General features: G+C 42.9%; 1 protein-coding gene across 1 annotated transcript in view; it reads left to right on the forward strand.

The window, feature by feature from the left end:
* Nucleotides 1-24,215, forward strand: part of CMIP (c-Maf inducing protein) — a 129,802-nt gene that overhangs the window by 98,186 nt on the left and 7,401 nt on the right. Inside the window, exons 6-18 of the mRNA XM_063410568.1 lie at nucleotides 629-691; nucleotides 2,098-2,178; nucleotides 5,426-5,529; nucleotides 6,088-6,192; nucleotides 6,973-7,326; nucleotides 14,634-14,699; nucleotides 15,771-15,797; nucleotides 16,245-16,293; nucleotides 17,700-17,807; nucleotides 20,262-20,378; nucleotides 21,770-21,910; nucleotides 22,850-22,897; nucleotides 23,636-23,782. Coding sequence (XP_063266638.1) covers nucleotides 629-691; nucleotides 2,098-2,178; nucleotides 5,426-5,529; nucleotides 6,088-6,192; nucleotides 6,973-7,326; nucleotides 14,634-14,699; nucleotides 15,771-15,797; nucleotides 16,245-16,293; nucleotides 17,700-17,807; nucleotides 20,262-20,378; nucleotides 21,770-21,910; nucleotides 22,850-22,897; nucleotides 23,636-23,782 — 1,410 coding nt within the window. The remainder of the gene's footprint in view (nucleotides 1-628; nucleotides 692-2,097; nucleotides 2,179-5,425; nucleotides 5,530-6,087; nucleotides 6,193-6,972; nucleotides 7,327-14,633; nucleotides 14,700-15,770; nucleotides 15,798-16,244; nucleotides 16,294-17,699; nucleotides 17,808-20,261; nucleotides 20,379-21,769; nucleotides 21,911-22,849; nucleotides 22,898-23,635; nucleotides 23,783-24,215) is intronic.

Raw genomic sequence — 24,215 nt, forward strand, 5'->3', positions numbered from 1 at the left:
AGGAAGTAACAGGAGCATAAGTTCATTACCCCCTCAGTGGCAGGTATGACCTCTAGTGTATTTACCCAGCATAAATTGGTTTGCATAGCAACAAAGGAATGGTTGATCTCAATTTTTACCAAGTTAGATGCTGGAGTTTGATAAATAGGGTCCTCCCAGGTAAGAACAGTGCTAGGTTGCTTTTAGTGAACTCTTTCTCACAAAAAAAGAGCTTGAACTCTTTCACAAAGGATATGTGTGTGTGGTCATGTTCAGTTTTTTCTTTTAGGTAGACATTCTAACTAAAACGGTGAGCCAGATTCATCCTTGCTTTATTACATCCTAAAGCAATTGGTCTGCTCCTGTTTCCATTTAAACCATTATAAATATTGCGCTCCTTTGCCTGCTTTACATATCTGTGCTGATGTAGTTAAAAGCAGAGTTTTCCTGAGGATTCATAGCAGAGGTTTGCTTGAGCTTACTTGTAAAATGAATACATGGCCCACCTATAATTTCTCTGTTGATGCTTTTGTCCTTTTCTGAAAGTGATCTTTTATCCCCCCAGTAAAAATTCTTCCCTCTAGTATGCTTTCTCCAGTTGCCACCTTGAAATTCAATTTTTCTCTTTTTTCTCCCTTTCTTTTTAAAGGCAATTGCACCATTGCTGGAAAACAACCATCCTCCTCCTGACCTCTGTGAATTCTTCTGCAAGGTATCACAACAGCTTTGCTTTCTAAAATCTCACAGTTGTATATGAATGTAATTCTTTGAGCGGGAGGTTGTTTTTTTCTTTAACTTCTTACCTCCTGCCCAGATTGAGTTCAGTTTTTGGTCAGCAAGCAATGATACTGGAATGGTGAACAGCACCATTATGATAAATACAATCATATGCTTAGTATATCAGACTGTTGTGTCCTGATACTGTGTGAGAGTTAAAAATTTGAGACTCCCACACCTCAGTCTGGGTACAGGAGGTGTCCTACTGCATGCTGTGTTTAACTAATACAGAAATCACTGGAGCCTCTGTGTTCAGATGTGTGTAACTCAGCCCTTATGGTATTTTGTCATTGGGTAATGGCAGTGGGAAGATCATAAGGACTCACCCTCTTTTCTGGTAAATCCATGCTTGTGCTGGATTTTGTATCCTTTATCCATAAACTTTGGAGTGCTTTGGATTGCAGACCTTGTGGATTTTAAAATACTGCTTTTCTTTAAGGCCTATTTGTGTTTCAGTTTCAAGTCTGCTTAAATTTGCTTACTGATGACTGGGTATGCATTTGTCAAACATGCTGGGTGCTGCTTGTAATTCCTATCCAGAGTTATTCATCAGCTGCTTCTTCCTACAGAAATTGAGTCAAGTTACAGAAACTTCTCTGACTTGCATTTTCATAAGCACTCTTAGGTCATCAGTAGCCTCAGACTTGATGCATTTTTATTCCTGATTTGGGAATTTTTGCCTTTGATCTCTCTCAGAGATGGGCACTAATTGTCTGTAAGTGTGTGTGATGGGGGGTGTGTAGTTGCAGGAAGGGAAGCAGGTTATGGACTTCCCAGAACAGAATTGGACAGGGTAATGAGAAGAATTTATCTTCAAAATCGACCCTGTCTTAAGCAATGGGGGTTGGACCAGATGACTTTCAGAGGTCTTTCCCAACCTAAATTACTCTGACTGATACATTATGATTATATATTTCATCCTGTGATGGGAGAGTGGGTTGTTGGTACCTTTCAAGATCCACCACAGGTTTTTAGCCTGCATCCCAGAGAAGGGAGGTTTGTGGCATTACACTGCCTGTGTGATCATATCTTCCTGTCCCCAGCCCCTTTCCTTTTAAAACTCTTGGCAGTAAGACCCCAAAATGCTACGTTGCAGTGATTTTTGGGAAGAACAGGCAACAGGGAGAGGAATCTGCAGTTTGTGAGCTCCCATGGGAATCTTTTACTAGATGCCAGCAAATCCATAGGAAGGAGGAGTGGTATGAGTACCTTAACCTCAGGAAAGACTGATTTAGCCCTTGGATCTTGTTAATCTTGGGATAATCCACGATGGGGTGTGAAGCCAGGGGAGCCCATCTCTGTGATTCCTGCAGCTCACACAATGACCTGTTCCCCTTGCAGCACTGCCGAGAGCGCCCGCGGTCCATGGTGGTGATTGAGGTGTTCACCCCCGTGGTCCAGAGGATTCTCAAACACAACATGGTGAGTGCTCGTGCCACGGGAGCTCCAGCACTTTGGAGGAGTTTTACTGCCATGCCTTTTGTGATCAGCAGCTGCTCTGTTGCCTGTTGTGTGCTGTGGTATCTAATCTGCCCCTCAAAGTGAGAATGCTGCATGTAATTGTGTGTTACTTCATCCGTGCAGAACTAACAAGCTTTCAGAGGGATCTTCTAAGCAAAGCCATGTTTTGAGGGATGTTTCTTTTGGCAGAAATGGCAGCATATGCAGCTCCAGCTCTCTCCCACCTGGCCCTTGGCTCCTTGTTTACTCCCTGCATGCCATCCTTGCAGTTAAAACAGTTTAAAATCAAATAAATAACAAAAGCAGAATGGAGACTTTGTTCCTTTTGAGCTGGGGCCGTCAACACTTTTTCTTCAAGACACCACCAACCCTATTGGTTTCCATTTTTCTTCAGGTTCATGTCCAGTGAGTTCTTACCTTGGTTTCCTGAATATCCTTATGCTTTTCTACTGCTATCCTTCCTTCTCATTACAGGATTTAGGTACTCTGTCATTGTCTGGCTGCTCTTACCCAGACTTTCTCTCTTCTCATTGCTGATCATTTCCTTATCAGTGTTTGAAATAAATGTCCTGCTTTGCTTTCCATCCTGTAGGCCACATTCCTCTCCCTTAAACGCTGAAAATATTCTTGCATGATCCATATTCCTTTCCTAATAGAGGTTTGGGGTATTTACCAGCTCTCCAGCTTTTGTGGCATATTAAGTTTCCTGACAACGTTTTTAAGTTACATGAAGAAGTCTTACTTCACAATGCAGTGGCAAAGAATAACAAATAAAATATTTAAGGCATTGATTCAGCTGTGAACTCAAGGATGAACCTCTGTAACTTCATAATCAACTTCTTTTCACTAACACATAATTTTAGAGACCATCCATTGTCATACTGTGATTAGCATGAACCCAGTAGAAAACAGTTAATATTTCTTATTTTTCCAGTCTTATTATTTAACTCCCTTAGTTTACAGAACTAGGTAGAAAGCCCAAGATGGCAAAAAGGTCATATTCCTGGCTCTGTGCCAGTGCTCTGCAGACATGTAAACATTTTTGAATATTCTGTAGTGTTCAGTGAAATATTCTGTAAATGTTATTCTTGGATTCCAGACTGATTTTTTTTTAAAGCATCCAGAGCTCTTGAGGGGTCTCAAATAAAATCTAAATGCATAGTGTAATGCTTGTATTTGGTTAGCTTCAGAGAATTGGGTATATTTACCATACTTAACATTTGCAGATTGAAAATCAACATGTCTGTACCGCAGTGTGTAGTCTGAGAATTTATGGTGTCAGGTATTAATTGGAGTGGATTTGGGCACTTTACCACTCTCTGGGGACTTCTGTACTGAATAGTGCTTTAGAGAATGTGTGTGTGTGTGCACATAAATAAAGTTACTCATTAGAGGGATGCTAAACTTCATCACCTCAGGAGGCCCCATGCAGTCCTTGGGGCAGGAGACTGAGCTGGCTCTTCCCACCTTTGCCTCCAGTTTGTTCTGTTGCCTTTGAAAATCCCCAACAAGTTTTCCTCCACGGTTTTCTACTTATAAAATGGGGAAAGAGTGTCTCATTTAGCTCTGATTTTAACATTTCAAAAGAAGAAGGCTAGGTTACAATTTTAACATGTCAAAAGAACAAGGATAGGTTTTTGTCTTGGTGATAATACTGATCATGTGCAGGACTGGAGGCTGTTGTGTGCTGAATTATTTGAGGAGTGCTCAGCAACTTCCCAAACCTTTGGGTTTTAGCTGTTTGTAGGCTCAGCCTAAAAGTTTGAATATAAGCACTTCTTTCCTTTTTTTTGGCAGACAGTATTGGTGGTTTGTATTGTTCTGTGTTTGGTATGAGATAGGGCATTTTATTAAATTTAAAGAGATATTTTATTTTAAAGAGGTCAGCAATGACATCCTCTTTATGATCTGTTGGACTTTGATTCCAGCTTCAGTTAGGACACCTAAACAGGCTGAAAACTTTCATAAGCAAATTGCAATTGCAAAAGGCATATTCATGAAATTAATCAGATGTTCTATGAAGCACATGTGGTCTCCTGCCTTTGGATCAAGTGCGTTTGCACCTGCCAGAAGGAGCTGTTAAAAGTTTAATGATGTTAATTGCAATGATGTGGAATTGCCCACAGTCCCTTTGCTGGGTGAAGTTACCAGGCAGCCATTCAGGACCAGCAGAGTGACACTTAGGCCTTGGAGCAGACATTGTTCAGCCTAAGCTTGTTTTCAAGTTTTTAGTCATTTTCTCTGGCTGTAAAACTTGGCAGGTATTAACACAAATTGTGCTATAGAAGTGCCTGAAACCAGAATGAGTTAACAGAAGGTTTCAGTGCTCTGGGATTTCATCATCCCTTTTACAGACCACCACTAATTCATTACCATTTGTGGCATTTCTTTCACATTTCAGTTGCCATGTATTTTTTTCAGGAAAACTTCCACTGGCAGCTGCTGGAGGAATAGCTGGGAGTGCTTGTTTGTCCTCAGTGGACCTTGTTCCCCACTTGGAAATTCAGCTCTGTAGTTCTGCAACACCTGTGTAATAAGGTTACACCTGTGTAAATGTGAGGAAATGTGCTGGGGAATAACACTCAGCAGACAGCAGAATTTAGTCCTTTCACATCTAAAAATAGCAGGTGATTTGAGGAGATGCAGGATTTTAGTTAGCAGGTGGCTCTCTGACTGCAGGATTTAAAGAAACTCCTGAGCTCACCTGTCAAATTCACAGAGTAGCTGGAGTAAAATCCCTGGAGAAGAACCTGATCTCTGGTTTGGTACTTGATTGCTTATTGATAGCATGTCAAAACGATTTTCTCTAAAATCAGAATAGATACCCATGCCAAACCCATGGAAATACAATCTTTTGAGTTTTATTTTTAAAAATCTGCAGTTAGGAGTGGAAGCAAAAGCACCAACAAAAAATGTATATCAAAATATTAAGTGAAAAGTGCAAAACATGTAAGTATAGGTGAGATATTTTGGTTTTTAGTTGTTTGTTTCATTATACAGAACTTTGTTTTCAAAGTGGGAAAGAAGAGACTGGAAATGCTGTCATTATTAGTGGGGAGAACATTACTTCAGTGTGCAGAGATGCTCTTCTCTATGTTGTCAGCATAACAGCAATGTGAATTTGGTGGTGTTTGAGCTGGTTTCTTTTGAAAGCCCCCAGTTTTGATGTACATTCACCATGTTCACCGAGTCTCTCCTTCTTGGACAGGATTTTGGGAAGTGCCCTCGGTTGCGGCTCTTTACTCAGGAGTACATTCTGTCTTTGAATGAGCTGAATGCTGGAATGGAGGTGGTGAAGAAATTCATTCACAGGTTAGTTGCATTTAATTTATGGCATATATCCAGTCCTGTGTCCATGCTGTGGTGTGTTATTTTTCCCAGCCCCGCTTTACTGTCTGTTAACAGTAGCTGCTGCTTTTGGTACTGGCAAACAGCAAATAAATCAAGTCCATCAGGCAGTGTTGCTGAAGTCTGTTTTTAAAAATCCTAATTCTCAGATAAGTCTGAGGTTTTCTTCCACACTGCAAACAAATGGACTTTGCTGTGCATACTGTGCTGCTGTTCTTCATGTATATTTAGACTCAAAGCCTCAGCAGAATGATTCAAATTAACTTTCAAGCTCATAATGCTCACTCAAGTGTGAAATTTTGGGAGGACTTTAGGGATACCACATCAATTAAACTGATGATTTGGCTTACCCTAATCATAAATAGGGCCATTGGATTTACAGGGTTAAAATATCTCTCTGTTATGGCCCATCTGAAGACCCCCCAAGGATGCCTATCCAGGTCTGTCACCTCATTCTGTCTGCCTGGTTTTGCCCACAGAAATCTTCCTCACAATGATATTGTCTTGTTTCTTGTTTTTCAGCATGCATGGTCCAACAGGACAATGCCCACATCCCAGGGTCCTGCCAAATCTCGTAGCTGTCTGTTTAGCTGCCATTTATTCCTGTTACGAGGAGTTTATCAACAGGTCAGTATGAGCTCCCAGCTGGCCACGTGTTACTGCCCTGCTCAACAAGACCAGCGTGAGATGGGTGTGCTAGAAAACCTGAGAGACCCTGAACCTTCCTTCCCTGGTACCCCCCAGGGGAGTGAGGAAAGGCAGTGGTGAGACCTTGAAGAAGGGGTTGTGTGTAAATCCCTGGGTATCTGCAGCTTTGAACCCGAGCTGGTTTCACAGCGCTGTCTCTGTTATTGTGGAAAATCTGATTCCTCACTTGCCACAGCATAGACGCCGCAGTTCTTGACACACGAGCCAGTTTCCAGTAGGCACTGAGGGTTCCCCTCTGCTGTGTTTCCTGTTTGTTTATTCCTATCTGACTTTCCTCATGGTACAGCACGGACTGGGGCTGCTCAGTGTCCAACACGAATTCCAGACGCGAGGGCTGCAGACAAATGTCTGGGCATGTACTATAGCCAGATACATACTTGGGCATGGATTCTGTTACAGCTTTGCACAACTTGGACAGGAAAGTTCACCTTTAGACTAAACTGGTCTGTCAATTAGAGTAATGAAAAGCTCAAATCTTTGTCAAATAGGGGCTGCAGAACAGTCCTATTGGAGCCTTTTAATGTTTTCAATCGATTTCAGTAATCTGATTGCACAGAAGAAAGCCATCCAGTGGGCTGGGGTGAAATGCAGTGAGAAATTGCAAAAAAATCACTGAGTCTTCTCAGTGTTGCACTCTCTCTCCCGCTGTCTGCTGGTACGTCTGTCTACTGAAACGGTTTGTTTCTTTTTCAAATTCAGTCGGGACAATTCGCCAAGCCTGAAGGAAATTCGGAACGGCTGCCAGCAGCAGTGTGACCGAAAGCCCAACCTCCCCCTCCGCCTCCTCCACACGAGCCCTGACCTGGTCTCCCAGGAGGCCACCTTGACCGAGTCCCGTCTCAAACCGGTCATCGTCACTTCCAACGAGATCCACGTGGAAGTGGAGCGCAACAACACGGCCAACCAGAAGATGACGGCCGGCGTGGGCAACGACAGCGAGCCCAACCTCATCGACTGCCTGATGGTCAGCCCCACCTGCAGCACCATCAGCATCGAGCTGAGCGCCCAGGCTGACAGGATCCTGGGCTGCTACGTGGAGATACTCAAGATGCTGTGAGTGGCTGTTTTGAGCAGCTTTTTGGAACAATGTCTCATCTTAACAATGGGGGGAGGCTTTTCCCGCAGGCCTGTTGTCTTCAACATCTGTGGCTAGCCAGCAAATGGTTATAAATCTTAACTCCGGCTCTGGAGAGTCCAGGCTTTGAAAGAGGCATCTGGCACTGCCAAGATGTTCTAAAAATAGCATTAGGAAGATGAAAATGGAAAGCTTATTTGTACAGTGAGCCTCAGGCATTTTACAGAAGACGGGATGTTGGTGCCAGTGGTTTCTGTTTTCGTTCTTGCCCACCAAGAAAAAATAAAAAAAAACCATTTGTCTCCTCCAGGGCTCTTGGGATTGCCTGAGACAGAGCTAGAGAAAGCAGGTCTGTGCTAGGTTTAGTGCTTGTGCAGTGATAGCACCACTGCCCTGGCCTTAGCAGGAGTTGGATACAGTTATTATTGTTCACTTAGATGTTCTCCCTTCATGTTCTTGTGGAAGTTTTATGCCTCACTCAGATTTACTTGTGTTAGAGTGGAGTCTCTGTCCAGTTGCTTTGGTATAGCTGACCCGTATTAGGTCCCTGGTGTTGGAATAGTCTTTGCCACAAAATGGTGGCAAGGTGATTCCTGGCAGGCAAATCTTCTGAATATCTTAAACAGGAATATAAAGGAAAATGTTCTTCAGGAAAAGCTTGGTTTTCTCTGGATAAATAAATGAAAAGGAATAACAGAAAAGGTGGACTGCAGAATGGGAGCTTGTGATAGCAGTACAGTGAAACAACTTTGTTGATTTATTTTTAAGTGTTTAAAACTTGATGAAGTCATAGTTGAATTTTGTAGAATCCAAGACATGGTAGGTGAAATGTGGACTCTTCTGAAACTGTGAGCAGGTGCCTATGCTGCAGACAAGTGCACATCCAGGGGTACACTCTCAAGGAATAGAATGAAGTCAAACTGCTGTGATGGAGGATTTTGTGAAGGTTTTGTCACATACTTTCACTTTTTTCAAAATACATACTACAAATTTGCAGCATCACTCTTCCACTCACTGCACAGCTGATGTGCAATTACTTCAGCATTCATTCAAGGCTGGAGACAGGAAAAAAGAGTACCAGATACTGTTCCCATTAGATTCTTGAGCAGGAAGTTGCTGTGAGGGCTAATTTTGTATTTTTTTCCCCTCTGGCCTAGGTTCTTCCGCATTTTAAAATTATTACATTGCATAAAGCACAGTTTGCTTCATCTGGGGGCTTCTGAGTCTCCAAGCACCCAGGTGCTACATTAAACACGTCGTGTATTTATTCCTGTCCCCTTGACTCTCCCTGTTTTCCATAAACACTGTGCACTCTCCCAGTCCTGATGCTGGTTTGGATGCTGACTCACTAAGCATTGACGGTTTTGGTTTCATCATGCAGCTGACACACACTCACAAACAAATTCACAAACAGGCATGTTCTTCCTCACAGTCTCTGCACTTTTAAACATTTGATATGCCAGATCCCAATCCCTATTTAATTTGCTGCACAAAGAACTCATTTCTCTCCATACCTTAAAACAATCTAGTTTTTTGATGCGTTTCCCATCTTTTTAAAAATCAATTTGTTCAGCAGCAGCAGCAGTGAAAACAGGAATGTGTTACTGTTAGAGGTGTTGTAGGTGTGGGGCAGCTTTGGGCCCTTTTCCTGCTTGTACAACAGGAGTTCTGAAAGGTGAAATCTCACAATGAGGGACCAGGGATAACAAAACTGGTTCAGCTCTCCTCAGAGTGCCCTGCCAGAGCCTGCACCCTGCTTGGGAAATCACAACCTGTGAGAATATCGGGCAGTTCCTAGGGCAGAGCCGTGGCTGTAGCTCCACTCATTTGAGCTCCCTTCCATTCCTGTTCATCCCTTGATTTTTTGGGTGCCTTAAAGCAGTAATGCAGAATGTGCTGCTGACTCTGCCGCTGGCTCACTGGCAGGTTTTGGATAAGTCACTTTTTAAAGCCTCATTTTCCTTATTTGTAAAATACAGGTAAAGATTTTCAGTGTTGTTTTTTAAATACTGAAACCACTGATGGAAAAGCATTCTGGAAGGGCTTGAATTACCGGTTCCGACCGGTTCAAACCGGATCAAACTGGTTCCGACCGGTTCAAACCGGTTCCGAATTGAATTCCGGTTTGAATTACCAAAAATACAAGATAATGCTGTTGTGATGCTGATTACTTTCATGCTCTAACTCTTCTTGAACAAAGGGTTCCCGTTGCATGAAATACTATTACTGTACTTTGAAAATCTGAGAATATGAAGAAAGAGAGTTGAAGAACATGCCAGTAGGAAGAAAACATTAATTATAAAACAACTGCTATCCAGGAGCTGAGCTCTCAGCGGGTATTCAGTAAAATAATGTTCTCATTATTAACAGTGGTAAGCCAAACATAAATAAGTTGCTTAGCATTGAGTTTGATTGTTCTTTTAGGTGTCTGACTCAGTATCATCATCAAAACAAGAGAGTCACCAGCGATGATATCTTTTTTACATAATTAACTTAGGGCAGCAGGGAGTAATTTATTTAGGCAAATTTTAATTATTGGAAGTCTAGCAAACAAGAATTCTCAACAGTAGCTTCAACAGAGGACATTTTATTGTTTACCCAACTCTTACACAGTGCTTGCTTTTTGGGGGAAACACTCACTTCTAATATTGATGATGCTATTTAACAATCACTGTAATACTTCACTTTTTGCACAGAAACCTAAAAGGGGGGTTTAGAAAGTTCGTCTGTGGGGTTCTTACAGCACCTAGAACATCTTTGACCCTTTTTCTAATGTAGTTGAGTAACAAAACACAACTATTGCATACTAAAGGAAAATACAAAATCATGGTTTTAAAGATGTTGGCAGATCTGCCCCCAAAGTCTGGGCAGATTTTAAAGGAGACATAGTCTCTAGGGTAACATAGTATTTTGGTCCTGCACTCAAAAGTGGATCAAACTTCTGTGCCAATATTCTGTAACTCATTCTGGACTCTGATAGTGCTACTGACACCAGCCAATGCCTCCTGAATGCTACAAGTCTTAAACTGGTGCCTAGAAAATTCACTAAATTAATTTAAAAATTTCTGTTCATCATATTAAATTAGAGGCTCACCTCCTACTTGCATATTAATGTTTCCATGCATTTGGGAGTGTCTTGTACAGTCAAACTTGTGCTTGAACAGGAGAACCATGGTTAGAGAAGGCTGCATTAGAAAGGACCATGTGTCCACTCTGGGCTGGAGAACTTGGAAGTTTTCTTTCACCTGAAGGACCCCACTGGTTCCAGGGGGTGGGGAGACACTTAAACTGTGCAGTGAAATCTGGGTCAACAAATAGCAAGGTCAGCGGGTTGTGAGAACAGACCCCTCTTGGGGAAGCTCTGTTGGTGTTGTATCATAAGCTGTTACCCTTTGTCTGTGTTATTTTTTGTTTCCATGGCTGCCTGTAGTGGCAAGGGTCCGTCCAGATGTCCAGACACTTGTACCCCTCTCTGGGGCCAATGTCACAGCCTGTTTTGGGCAACCTTGTGTTGCTGTTTCCTGATGCTTCCATGCCAACTGTGAGCAGTGGAGCTCATTTCTGTTCTCAGCAGTCAGGGCAGAACTTTCTAGGGTCATTCAATGGTGCTACATTTTCTTCTTTTGAAAAAGCCAAACAAGCCCACCTCTAAAGAAGGCTGAGCATGAAAAGGCACCTCACTGTTTTGCAGATAGCAGGTTTGGGCCTTGTTGACAAGGGGTCTGATGAAGCTTTTTCTCAGCCTGCCCTGGTGCCCTGAGCTAAACCTTACATCATACAGCTCAGGGAGCTGAACCCAGAGCCTGGGAAAGAGGGGATCAGGTACATGTCTGGGGGTATGGTCTAATAATTATCTGACAACAGAGGTTACCTTGTTAATCTGCTCAGTCTGGAGAACAAGCTCCTTCCAAGTAGCTGCTCTTGTCTCTTCATTATCCTCCAAAACTCAAAGACTTGGGGCTTGCAGTGTCTCAGAGATGAGAGCCACGACTTTCCAAACACGAGCACCCACTGGAGCTTCCCCTGGCTGCTCTGCATTCCCCAATAGGTCAGTGGCATGCTCTGAATATCCCAAGTGGATTATCCTGTGTCATGTTTATCGGGGTTGCCCTGGGCTGCTCGTGTGTTTTGGATTGTTTGTGCCGCACATGACATGCGGGCAGGTTTTCACTTTGGTGAAAGGTGATCCTGGGGAAGGAAAATGTATGATGTTGGCAGGCCAAGAGCGATGATGGCCCGGAGGCAAAGTCGCTGCAGTTGGGGATTATTTAATTAATATGGTGTTCTGTGCTCTGGCAGTCCCTAGGACAGGTTCAGGGTGGGGGAGGCTGTGTGCAGTGGCAGGTGATGGCTCTGATCTGTCACCCACAGGCCGGGCTGCAGCCTGGCTGCTCACCTAGAATTGCAAATCCTGCAAAAATCAGAGCTGGGGAGTTGTTCTCCCCCTTTTATGAGGGCAGTCCTGGGGTTTGAGCTGTGTGATGAGTGTCAAGCCCCTTTGAAGAGCTGGGAAGGGCGTTTGTCACAGGCGCTGTCCCAGGATCTCCCTGTGGCTCTGTGCTCCCTCCTTCTCCTGGCCCAGCTCATTGCAGTGGTTGTTAACTGCAACCAGAACTAATCCATCTCCCTTTCCTTCCCTGCTTCAAACACTTCTGTCTTGTACTGGAGCTTTAAATGGACTGAGGGAAGGAAAAAAAAGAAAAAAGCAACTGTCTGAAATGAAAGAAGAGTGCAGATGAGATGAGCACAGACAGAAGGAAAATGTTTTTGAAAAGGGAATAGGTGGGAGGAGGAGAAACATCGTAGGCTTTTAATAAGTAGTTTAGTTTTATTCTTGTGCTGTGTTTGTTTCATGTTTCCTAGCTCAGATTGAAGGGATTACAGGCTGTGCAGATTTTATGTTCAGGTCCCACTCATGCAATCAAATTTTATGTATTTCAATAAGAGACGGATTCCTTCCTTTCTTTCTTTTTTCCTTCTGCTCCTGGGGAAGCAGACTGATTTATTTTCACTGCCCTCTCACAGACCTGTCCTGCTCCCCAGCTCTGAGAAAAGTCAGAGTGATACTGTCCCGTTCTGACTGCAGTTTCATTCTATTACAAAACAACTTTTTTTCTTACTCTCGCAATTTCGTTTGAAGCTCAGCCATGAATAATTGATTGGTTCATATTATTAGTAATCACAACTCTCCAGATTGCTCAAGAAGGAACTTCAGTGGTGTAACACTTAGCCTGAGTTGTCACAGGAGCTAAGCCTCAGAGTGGTCTCAGCTTTTAACCTTCTGTTAGAAAAGATTTGTAGGCACTGTATCTCATGTGATATGAAGTACCTTTAACACCTCTGAATTTTCTAACTCAGCCTTTTGACTTCCAAGTCTCCCCTGCTCAAAAATCTGCTTTTTGAGTTGTTTGCATCTACCAGTAAAAATGTGTTGTTTTTAGAATAAAATCAGCTAGGAATTTCTGAAGGGTATGCATATTTAAATAAATAAAATGTCTGGACTATGTTCTCACACCTGACAAACGTGGTGAGACCTGTGGCACTTCTCAGGGCTGCAGCTATAGATAGAGACCTGCAGAGACCTGGTATTTCAACAAGAGACTGAGCTGAACCTGAACACAGGCCAGAGTTCTGTGTCACCATCCCATTCAATGTGTCTGTAGGTCAGCAACAATTAATAATCTTGTAGATAGCTTTAATTAATCAAAGCTTTGTTGAAAGAACCCAGAAAGCTCATCTTAGAGGTGCTGTGTCACAGGTTTCCTTGCCTTATTTCAGTTTTTATGACAAGCCCCATCCTCAGGTGTGTCATGATATTCACTTTACATTGACTAAATGGAAAAACAACCCCTGTAATGAAGTCCTGCTTCATGTCTTGCTGTTCTGAGACATTAAACAGAGTTGATCACCTTCCTTATTTGTTCAGTGGCTAAGCAGGTGAGGGACTTTTTGTCTCTGGAAAGAACCTTATGAATAGGTGATCCCAAAGTGCTCTTGCTGCCACTGACTCACACTGGCTTTGGGTTTGTGAGACACCCCCTGTCTCAGAGTTGCCCCTGGTTTAGACCTGAGAACAGAATTTTTCATGGAGGAGAAAATTAGGTTCACTGGCTTCTAGCACAACTGGCATGGGCACGAGGTTTCTGTTTTGGATTACTGTAACTTCACGTGTGCTCTTCTGGTTTTTAATACACTGAACTGCTTTCAGGTCACAGTGGTCCTCATGGGTTGGGTGCTTCCATGACATATCACACATTTGTGTAACCTGAACTCGTACTGCTCTTGGGCAAGTGATAACTGGCTGATTTTTACATGATTCTCCATTCAAGTAAAACTTCTTTGCATGTTGCTTCTTAAGAGTACCCTGCTCATGCATTTAAATTTTCTTTTTCTGTGAACACATCTTTGTGAATTGTCCAGCATCGTGTATGGTATTAGTTTATGGACATTTCTGGCTTATGTGGTTCAAAAGATGGATGAGACTTCTGGAAATTCATCCATCTTCAATTTCTCTGAGCTAGAACTTTCCCTTTGCTTTCTTTTGGAACAGTTCCTGTGCATATGTTGTCTGTCTGTAATGCTATCAGTAGATACTGTCCATTTGAGAACATTACACTTCGTTCCTTCCCAAAGACACAGCACACTTTTGTGCCAAGTTTCCAGTAAGCTGCAGCCAATACTCTGGTTTTTAACACTGAAACCCAAAAGGTAACAGCACTAAGAGGAGGTGGCAGGCTCTTCTGTGTTGTTTCTACAGACATCCCTAGATGTTCCAGCCCATAGGAAATTCAGTTCTGTGTGTACTCACTGTTACTAATGGGACTGAGAGCTGGGGTCTGGGCTTTGGCTGGTGGATTTTGTGTCAGAAATGGATTTGGGGATAACTTTGTTTTTACAGATGGGCTTATGTCCCATAGCAAAGAAAAATTCCAGTTAAATGTAGAGAAGAGCTGTAAATAGCAGCGGCTTGGTAATTGCTCTGCCAACATAGATGAAAGTATTACTTAGTGATTAAATGTCAACAGGTTTCATAAACAGCAAATGTCTTTAAGTTGACATAAAGAAAGCCTCTCTGGAGGTCACTGTAAATACCAGATTTATTGTGCCTCCATGGAGAATGTGCTGAAAACTGGAAAGGGAAATGTCACTGTAGATTCTGAGAGTGCCTCAGTAAACCAGAAAGGTTATTGTTACCCACAGTAAAAAGCTTTTAACTCCTTGAACTACCTGTTGGCAAACCATACTTAAAACCTGGTAATCTGTTAACACAATGTTCATTTTGCAGGTCAGACTACGATGACTGGAGACCAGCCCTGGCCAGCTTGCTTCAACCTATCCCGTTTCCCAAGGAGTGAGTTTGCACTGTCTTAGTATTTACTGGCTTGTTCCTGTTACTGCTTTTTTATGGTGAAATATACGTCAAGTAAAAAGTGGTGGTGATAGGAGCTTTGTGCCTCTAGTATCGATTTAGAAACTGAAGTTGATTTTGGCTGATGCGGAGGGATGTGAAGACCTCCCCATGTTCAGCTTCCTTCCCCATTTCTCTCAGATGATCCTGAAAAGAAATATGGTTAACTAGAGACAGGCAGACAGGAAGGGAAGGAAAGCTGGTGAGGAGGAGAGGAAAGTGAGAGATTTAGTGGAGGAGGATGCTTTGCTGGCGTCACAGAGACTCCTGTCATTTGTATTCTGCATTAAATGAAGAAGCTGCCCTGTGGATCAGCCCAGCTCCCTCGGAAACCTATTAATGAACAGTGGTGTTTATAAAGTGCAGACCTCCACGGACAAAAATTACAACCTGTAATTGGACAATTTGCTGGCTTATCACATCCCCTAATGACCTGATGTCTTGAATCACAGAGGTCTAATCCTCCATGCCAGGTTACCTGGGCCACTGTGGGAGCTTGGAGATAGGTAACAGAGACATCATTACCTAAGTCACACGTGAGTCTTGGGGGAGCTGTAAACCATGCCATGATGCAAGGCACTTCACAAAATGACCATTAATTGCTTTACTGATGTATGATGCTAATTAGTTGTGACCATACCCTAATTGCATTGCAATTAAAGAATACACCTGGCTCTTGGAGGTAGGCAAAACTCTGTAATTATATGATGGTATTTATTGTAAGTCTTTTACTTTCTTCTGACCCAAAGCTCCCACTGACATTAGTCAGAGCCTTGTCTAAGACTCAAGAAAAGCTACAAGATTTGTTCCAAGTAATTTCCCCTCTATGTTAATGAAAGAGGCTTTATCTGATTTTTTGAAACTTTTCTTTTTTGTCTTATGTTGCAGTTGCTTAGCAAGTCCTTTTATTATCTGGAAAGAACTGAAAAGTGCTTGTTTTACTTTTTGGGCTTTTTTTTCCCCGTTCTTTCCCTCAGATCCTCATACTCTTCTGTTTTCTGTTTTAAATTTCAGGGCTCTCGCGCATGAGAAATTCACAAAGTAAGTTTCTGGGGCTCCTTTGTTTTATTGAATAAATACTTGTACTAGTCAATAATAGCAATGATGCATTATTCAGTATTGTGTCTCTAATGGCTTTTATCTGTGAAGGGCTGTAGGCATGTTCTGTTAGCAATAAAAAGTTTTCTTTATAGTTTATTGTGCTAGCAGGAACCCTAGGACTAAAGGCACTGGATGCTGATAGAATTTACAAAGGAGTTTGTCAGTGCACATCTCTGAAACATTTTATAGGCTATGTGAGCAGACACTGTCCTTGGTAATCACTTTTAGGCATCATATTTCCCTCCTGTGAAAGGAGTTTAACTTGTTTCTCTCTAAAGTACATTAATGTATATAATTTTAGGTGTTATTCAGAAGAAATGTGACACTTGTGTGAATACTGCAACCAGCACCTGCTTATTCTTGTCCTTCTTACTCTTATTTTTTCAGGGAGCTGAAATATGTGATTCAGAGATTTGCAGAAGACCCGAGGCAAGAAGTGAGTTTGTTGGCAGTTCACACAGAGTATAAGTTGGAGAGATTGCAACTGCACTTGTTCAGATCTCTCCTGAAGTAGTTTGTTCTAAAACATGGTGTGGTTTTACTCTGCCTAAGCCTCCTAAGGGGTAGTGGCCACTCAGGGTGGTTTATGTGTAAGGTTTATGTGTTGTCACCTCCTTGGCACCAGTTGATGTCCTTGTCCTGCAGTAAACTGCAACCAGCAAGATTTTCCCCCTCTGTGGGATCACTCAGAGCTTTTCCTCTTCCATACAAAAAAAAAAAAGGAAGCAAAATCCATGGATGCACGCAGCTTACAAAATGACAGGTTTTCTGTAGCTGTGTTTCAGCTGTTGTGTGGAAATGACCCTAATTCTGATGAATTGGCAGCAGAAGGGGGTGGGAGGTGTGTTGCTGGGGTGAGTGTTGCTGCTGCCTCGGGGCTGCACTCAGAGCCTGCTCAGCATCATCAGCTTTGGCTGAGTCACAGGGCACTTCTCATCCACAGTGACTCCTGCATTTGGCATAAAGGCAAGAAAGCTCCCTCAGACTGTGGGTGAGGCTGCATCATCAGTGCCCAGAACTCCTCATTTTCATGGGTTTAGCTCTTGTGAGCAGTAGTTACCCTTCTCTGAAGAGACCTTCTTGTCCTAGAATGGCACCAAGATTTCATCTGTCACTAGTGTTCTGTGCCCAAAGGAAAGAATTTACTTCCCTCCCACCCCTCCCCAAATTAAATTGGAACTTCTGTTTCTTCAAGGGAAGGGAAAAAAAAAAGAAAAGGGAAAAAATAAAGCTTAATTATGACTTCTCTATTAAATTGCGGGACTAAATATAGTAATCTCTACAGTGGGCCAAATTTAGATTAATGGTTGCTCACTGGTGCCAGTTCTCCAGTGCAGCTTCCGTGTTATGTATCCCTGTTGAGTTCTCCCTGTGGATTTCCTTCACCCCGACTCTGGTCAAATTTTATTAGAGCAGGAGTAATAAGAATTGTTAATGATTGGAATGAGCAAGCCATCAGCCACCACATTTGGAATGCAGATCACATCAGATGTATAAACACACAAGCTGGGAGGGCAGGGGGAAAATGACAGAAGCTGAGAAATTTGTGGAGGTTTTTTGTATGGTTTTTTGGTGGTGGGTTATTTTTTCCAAGGGAAAGGAGCTGTTCTAGGTTAGAGCCATTTTGTGTTTTGATTTGTGTAAAGGGAATAAAGAGGGCCATGCAATAAGGGAGGATGCAGCTTGCCTCTTGGTTATACTGAAAAAATGGGCTCTGGGAGTGGACACTGTCCTGCAGCTCTGTAGTTTGGAATATTAACCATGGAATTTCCAGCAGTCCCTGGCTTTGCAGTTACTTTTGGCAGGATCTGTAACCTTCCCAATGTGCTCACTTCTTGGCAGGTCCACTCGTGTTTGCTGAGTGTGAGGGCTGGCAAAGACGGCTGGTTCCAGCTCTACAGCCCTGGGGGAGTGGCCTGTGATGATGATGGAGAGCTCTTTGCCAGTATGGTACGTGTCTGCAGTAATGTGAGTTTAGAAACTTCTTCTTTGCAATAAGTAGCTAATGCCTAGTCGGTAGTAACAAGATTTGCTTGTTTTTGTCAAAAAATAAATTATCAAAATTATAGTTTTGTTAACCATGAGTGTTCACCAGAAAATCCAGATCTTTCTGCTACCAAATCTATCTCCCTCCCTTGCAAGTCACAGTTTGGTTTGCATGTTACTGTCCTCCTTTTGAACCTTGGCATGTTTTCTCACTGCTTATGCATATGTATGTATTTCTCTGTTTATAAATATCTGTCTTTGTCTGTATGAAAAACTCTCTCAGGGAACATGGAATATTGGGAGATGGACTGTTCTATAGTTCACATTTATAGGCTACCCTGGAATTTAAAACCAACAGTTACATTGGCTTAATCAAAGGATGGATGGATAGCTAGGAAAAGGTGTTATCAGTGTCTCTGTCCAATTGCATTGTTGTGAAGAGGTGTAATTAGAAACCAGCATTCCATTTCCAGTGGTTATTTCTTTTGTAACTCTGAGAAGGGCTAGACAGAAAATAACAGGTTTTAATCAGTGGTGTGATTTAAGCACTGTCTTCCTGTGCAACCTGGAGTCTATGTAGGTCTCTCTGTGTGTTAATTCTCCTTATATCAAGTAAGATGGAAATTTTAATACTGTGTTTCCCTGCTAAGGGGGAAAGCATTTGTTGAAGTTGGCTTTGGGTTCCTAGTGAAGTGACTTTCTACACTTTGTGCATCTCCCACGTGCTGAACATTTTGGGAAATAAAGCACATAGATGTCTGTCTGTATCTTAAGTTCAGAGAGATCAGATACCTCTGAAACTGATAAGAGGAGAGTTTACAAAAGGTTTCACCCCTCTTCACTGTTCATCTGTCTTTTATCTTTGAAAAGAAAATTTCTTCAGAACTGTATCATTTCTCCTGAGAGCTGTTGTGGTTCAAGATATTTATGAGCATCAGGAGATGATGTGCATGAGAAAGCACAATGCTAACACACATTAATATGCAGTACTCTGTGCCCTTTGCAAGGATGTTGATAAATACTTAAAGAGCTGCTAACGACTAACCATAAAGTTGGAAAAACACCCTGTTCTGAGATGCACCTAATGTTACTTTACTGTCAGTGTCAGTATTTTCCATTGCTCAAGAAAACCTCTAAAAAAACTTAATGAAAACTGCATGAAATTAAATCCCTTTTGGCTTGGAGGTTCACGTTTTTAAAGGCCACCTGAGCTGATGGATGCTTAAAGAAAAAAAGATTTTCAGTTTTTCTAAAGAGCTTGCTGGTAAGGAAGCCATGATTCACATAGAATTGACCTCATCATGGCATGGTTGTGATATCTTCAGCAGTATTGGACATAGTGCAGGCAATGCCATGAGCCAGAGGGGGCACAGAATTTATTTCCAAGGTTATTGTAGAGCAGTGCTGATGTTGAGTCCACATAATGGAGCTCTTCCTGCCTAGGCTGTTGGAAAATGCAAATTCTCACGTAGTGCTCTGCAGCAAATGGTCAATCAGCCATCTGGGCTATCAAATAAGACTTTCTTCTAGGAACCCAGTCTTCCTTGTGTTTAATCTCTAAGGCTTTTACATTGGAAATAATACAACCAACTTCTTTTCTGACAAGAGACATACTTGATTTGTGCAAGTGGCTTTGCGTTTCTGCCATAGGTGTTACTATGTGATATCACACGGTGCTTGCTGGAGCTTGCAGAGTCTGCAGAACATTTTTGTCAGCTCAAGGACTTGAAGGAGTGTCCCTTAGGGGATGTTCTCAGCAGTGCTTTCCTTTCAGGGAAAACTGAGCAAAAGAGAAAGCAGGATAGTGGCCCAAGAGCATGAAACCCCATGAAGTCATCTCTCACTGAGTGGTCAGGACTGCCAGGTTTTCTTAAAGCAGTCCTTCACCCCCAGTCAGGTTCTGTCTGTTCATCCTGAACAGGTGATTTTGTCTGTCACCACCCCTTAACCAAGGGCAGCAGATTGCCAGCAGCACTGCCTTTACCTACACACCCAGCCCACACAGCCCCTGCTCCCCAGCTGGCATTTCCAGAGAAACCCAAGCACAAACAGATGCGAGAGCAAAATCCCCGCTGGTTCCCCCGGGGCTGGGTTCATCAGGTTACTGGGAATGGGGGAAATTGCACAGCTGCTCTGAAGTTTCCTGGGGAGCCTCTACCAGGCTGTCAGCTGGGCTCTTTTATGGAGAAAAACTTCCCACTCCCTCAGATCTCACTGGGCATCACCTTCTTTGAAAAGTTGCTTTCATTCAGCAGTAAAGCTGTTGAGACACTGCAACCCTAACTGGAAAGAGAGCCTTCATTCCTTTAGGTTTATTGCAAATACTCAACACTTTTTGACTGCTTAACAATATCCCTTCCAGAGGTCTATGTGTTTCTTAGGCCTACACCCCTAATTTTACCTCTGTTTCTTGAATAGGTTCATATTTTAATGGGATCCTGCTATAAAACAAAGAAGTTCCTGCTTTCACTGGCTGAAAATAAATTGGGACCTTGCATGCTGCTGGCTTTGAGGGGTAACCAGACGATGGTAGAGGTAAGCCCTAAAATCCTGTGGTCATGGAGGTTTATGAGCAGTGTTCAGTTCCCACTGCCTTTCCCAGAACTGGCTCTAGCAGGAGTCAGGTTTGTGTTCTATCAAACACAGCAGTGGGTGGCTGTGTTTCCCTGAATTCAAGGGAACAGAATATTGTTGTTCTGTAGATAGGAGTGTGAATTAAATGAAAGTCGGGTGCATGAATTTTTGGAGACAGAGATTGTTTGCTGTAATGCAGCTGGAGAGATTGGGATGGGAAATAAATGCCCATGGTGGGGTGGGCTGTGGTGAGAAATCACAATTCACAACCACAAGGCTTTTCCATGATGAAATGCCTGATTCTTGTCTTGCCACCTGCAAAATGAGCAGTGCACAGGAAGGGCCTTTATGAAGCCTTATTTGCTTACATTGATACACATTTTTTATGCTTATGATTTGTTATTTTTGTTGTGCTAATAGTTTATATGTATTTTTCTGGGTTTCTTAAGAGAAGTTTCTTGATAAATGTCATTGTCAATAGAAAGAGCAGATAAATAGATGGAAGGAGCTACAGTTTTTCATTGACTTAGATCTGTGCATGCTAATTTAATCCAGTAAATAAAGGAGCATGCTGCATGCATGAATATAATGTTGCTGGATTTTTTTTTCTTCATTAAAAATAATTGAAATTGTGGAGGGAATAAAAGCTTTGCATTTTAATTGCAATAGCATGATACATAGCTGAAAAGGAGAGGTAGCATGGAGAGGCAGCTTGTGTCCTAAATCTGTGTGACCCACTGGAATCATCCCTTGGGATCTGCCTTGCTCCTGGCAGTCCCTTCCCCAGGGTGGGCTGGGTGTGTTCCCAGTGAGGTGGGGATGTCCTGGCCACAGCACTGAGCTCCAGCAGCCTCTCCTGGAGCCTCTCTGCCCTTTCCACCCTGCCTCGTGGACTGGGTACCCCTCACACGTGTTCTGCTTGCACAGAAAGCACTTACGGGTGGAAAATCAGGCCCTTAAGGAGCTGCTTGGCTCTGCCAGTGCCCAGCCCATGGACCTGGGAAATTCTGCATTGATTGTACCTGCTCTGGAGAGGGCTGTGGCATGGAGCCATCTCCCAGGTCTGATGCAAATAATTGCACCTCTCAGTCAGAAGGAATGAGCACTAATGGGAGACAGGATAGACAGGCTGGTTTTTGGAGATTACACTTCGTTCTTTACAAATAAAAAATTAATTTCATGTGTTGGAAGGGCCATAAATATTGCTGTGATATCCTCTAATCTAACCTCTGTAAGGCATGCTCCAAAAACTTCCCTAGGAATTTAAACCACTATGCCCAGTGTAATTAGGATATTTGAAAGAAGTGGAATTAAAGCCCTGCACTGATCACTCTCCTTTTGTTCTGCTCTAGATTTTGTGTTTGATGCTGGAATACAACATCATAGACAATAATGACACCCAGCTCCAGATCATCTCCACCCTGGAAAGCACAGACGTGGGGAAGAGAATGTATGAACAGCTGTGTGAGAGGCAGAGGGAGTTAAAGGAGCTGGTATGTCACCCTGCACATATTGCCATGGCACGTTGGGCTCTGTGCTCTCCACAAATGGAGGTACAAAAGAAAGACTAGCAGGGTGTGAAATTCCCAGTTAACAACAGGATGGGAGCAGTCCTCAGAGGATTTTACTGTGAATATATATACTGTGTGATATTTACTGATGTGACTAATCCCATACTATGTTTATGAATGATATTCAATAACCTGCTCAGGATCTGTGTGAAGGAGTAAAGGTGAAACCCTGCTGTCTCAAGATCTTACAAGTCAGCTTGTCAAATTCTGCCACCTTTTGACATATGAGTAGCAAATGGTTCTGGTGCTGGCCAGCATTTCTGAATGCTCTGGCATTCCCAGCATTTCACTGAGATGGTCTTTAGGTCTAGTTCTCAGAGCTAGAGCCTGTAGAAAAAGATTCTTCCTGATTTTAAAGCGAGGATTATCTGTACTATTATTATTATCTACAGATTTAAAATGGACCTGCTCGCATTAGCGCTTTTTCACCTATGCAAACATACCCACAAACTTCCTCTTCCCTCTTTCACATTTATATTTGTCCTTAACCCCTGCTCCCAGCATGAGAAACAGATGCTTTTTTTTTTTAAGTTAAGCAAAAGATTTTATCAACTACACCATCCTAACCCCTTTGCTCACTTTGCCCAGCATTTTAAAGCTGTCTCCTTTAAAGTGAAAGTATCCAAATGCTGGCAGGCTGAAGCAGACAAATGGCATGAAGACCCACTTAGCTGTGGTTAGTGGGTGTCCCCTGGGGAGCACCAGGCACACTCAGTGCAGGGAAAGCAGGGATGAGGTGGAAGGGCTGGCAGGAAGCTATGAAATGGGAGCAGGGTTTGCACTAGTGAGTACCACTGTACATCAGTGAGCCTGAAATGCAGAATGGCAGCTTGTTTGACCAAAATATCTTCTCTTTTACAGCAAAGAAAAGGTGGCCCCACAAGGTTAACACTGCCATCCAAGTCCACAGTAAGTTAATCATGTCAATAGAAAAACAAGCTTTGTCTTTCCATATTTAAGCACTTGATTTATGTTTGCCATGTAGCACGGTGGTTTTGGGCAGTTGAGTGGGGAGCCATTCCACTTGCTCTGTCAACACAACTGGAGTTTACACAACTGAGGGCACATTTCTGCTCTTGGGTCTGTGCAGCAGTTTCCAACACCAGCAGCAGGCTGTGACATTTATAGTGCTGCTCAGATTTGGAGTGGCAGCTCTGGGGACAGAGTTTTGCATTACAAAGGCAAACCTGACAATGTCCAGTTCTGGATTTTAGTCATGGATGTCTCAAAGAGATTCAGCACTATTGCATTTAAGCCTGGTGCAAACCCAGACTGACTTCACTGAGGCCAGGTAATGGTGCTGAGCACAGCTGGGACCTGGACTTCGTGTTTAAATCTTCATGACGTTTGAAGAACCATCTTCAGCATTTGCTCTGACACCGAAGCCTTTGTGTCTCTTAAGGATACACACTCAGAGGACATTTTTGTCCTAATGTTTGGACAGATTTTTCCCAGGGTGTGTGAAGCAACGCTGCCACAAGAGCCCAGCTTCTTGCCAAACAAACAGAAACTGCTCTGTGTGGTTCTCTGTTACTGTAAACAAGTGGAGCAGTTGTGCAACTTGCTCTGGTTACCAGTATCGGTGACACCACACACTCCAGGCTGGCCATCCACAATCTCTCTCACCAATCTCCTCTCTGTTTCCAGGATGCAGACCTGGCCCGCCTGCTCAGCTCGGGGTCTTTTGGGAATCTGGAAAACCTCAGCCTGGCCTTTACCAATGTGACAAGTGCTTGTGCTGAGCACCTCATCAAACTGCCTTCGCTCAAGCAGCTGAACTTGTGGTCGACTCAGGTAAGTGCTCTGCAGCCTGAGACCCAGAGCAGGAACCAGTGCTGACTAATTCCAAAATTCCATCCTATGTCAGCACAAGAAGAGTGTGTGAAGAGGCTTGCTTAGATGACTTTGTCCTCTTGGTATTTTTACAGGGCCTTCCTGTGGTTTAGCTCATCTTGGCAGCTGATTTTTTTTCTCTTTGCCCCTTTTTTCCCCTCTGATTTTTAATTTTCATTTTATTTTTAATTATAAAAGTGTTGCTGCTATCTTGGGTTGAATGTTCCAGTTGGGCATGGTTGCCACTGTGTACTGAGAAGAACCTGTGCTGCTGTTCATCTGGGAAATGCTTCTGCTTTCACCCAGTTAGGATGAAAAAAATTATGCTGTGCAGCTCATATGGTCAAGCAAAGCACAGAGTCTGTGCAGTTTAGGCAGTGAATTGCTTGGAAGC

This window comes from Prinia subflava, chromosome 13 (assembly GCF_021018805.1).
Source record: "Prinia subflava isolate CZ2003 ecotype Zambia chromosome 13, Cam_Psub_1.2, whole genome shotgun sequence".
NCBI lineage: Eukaryota > Metazoa > Chordata > Aves > Passeriformes > Cisticolidae > Prinia > Prinia subflava.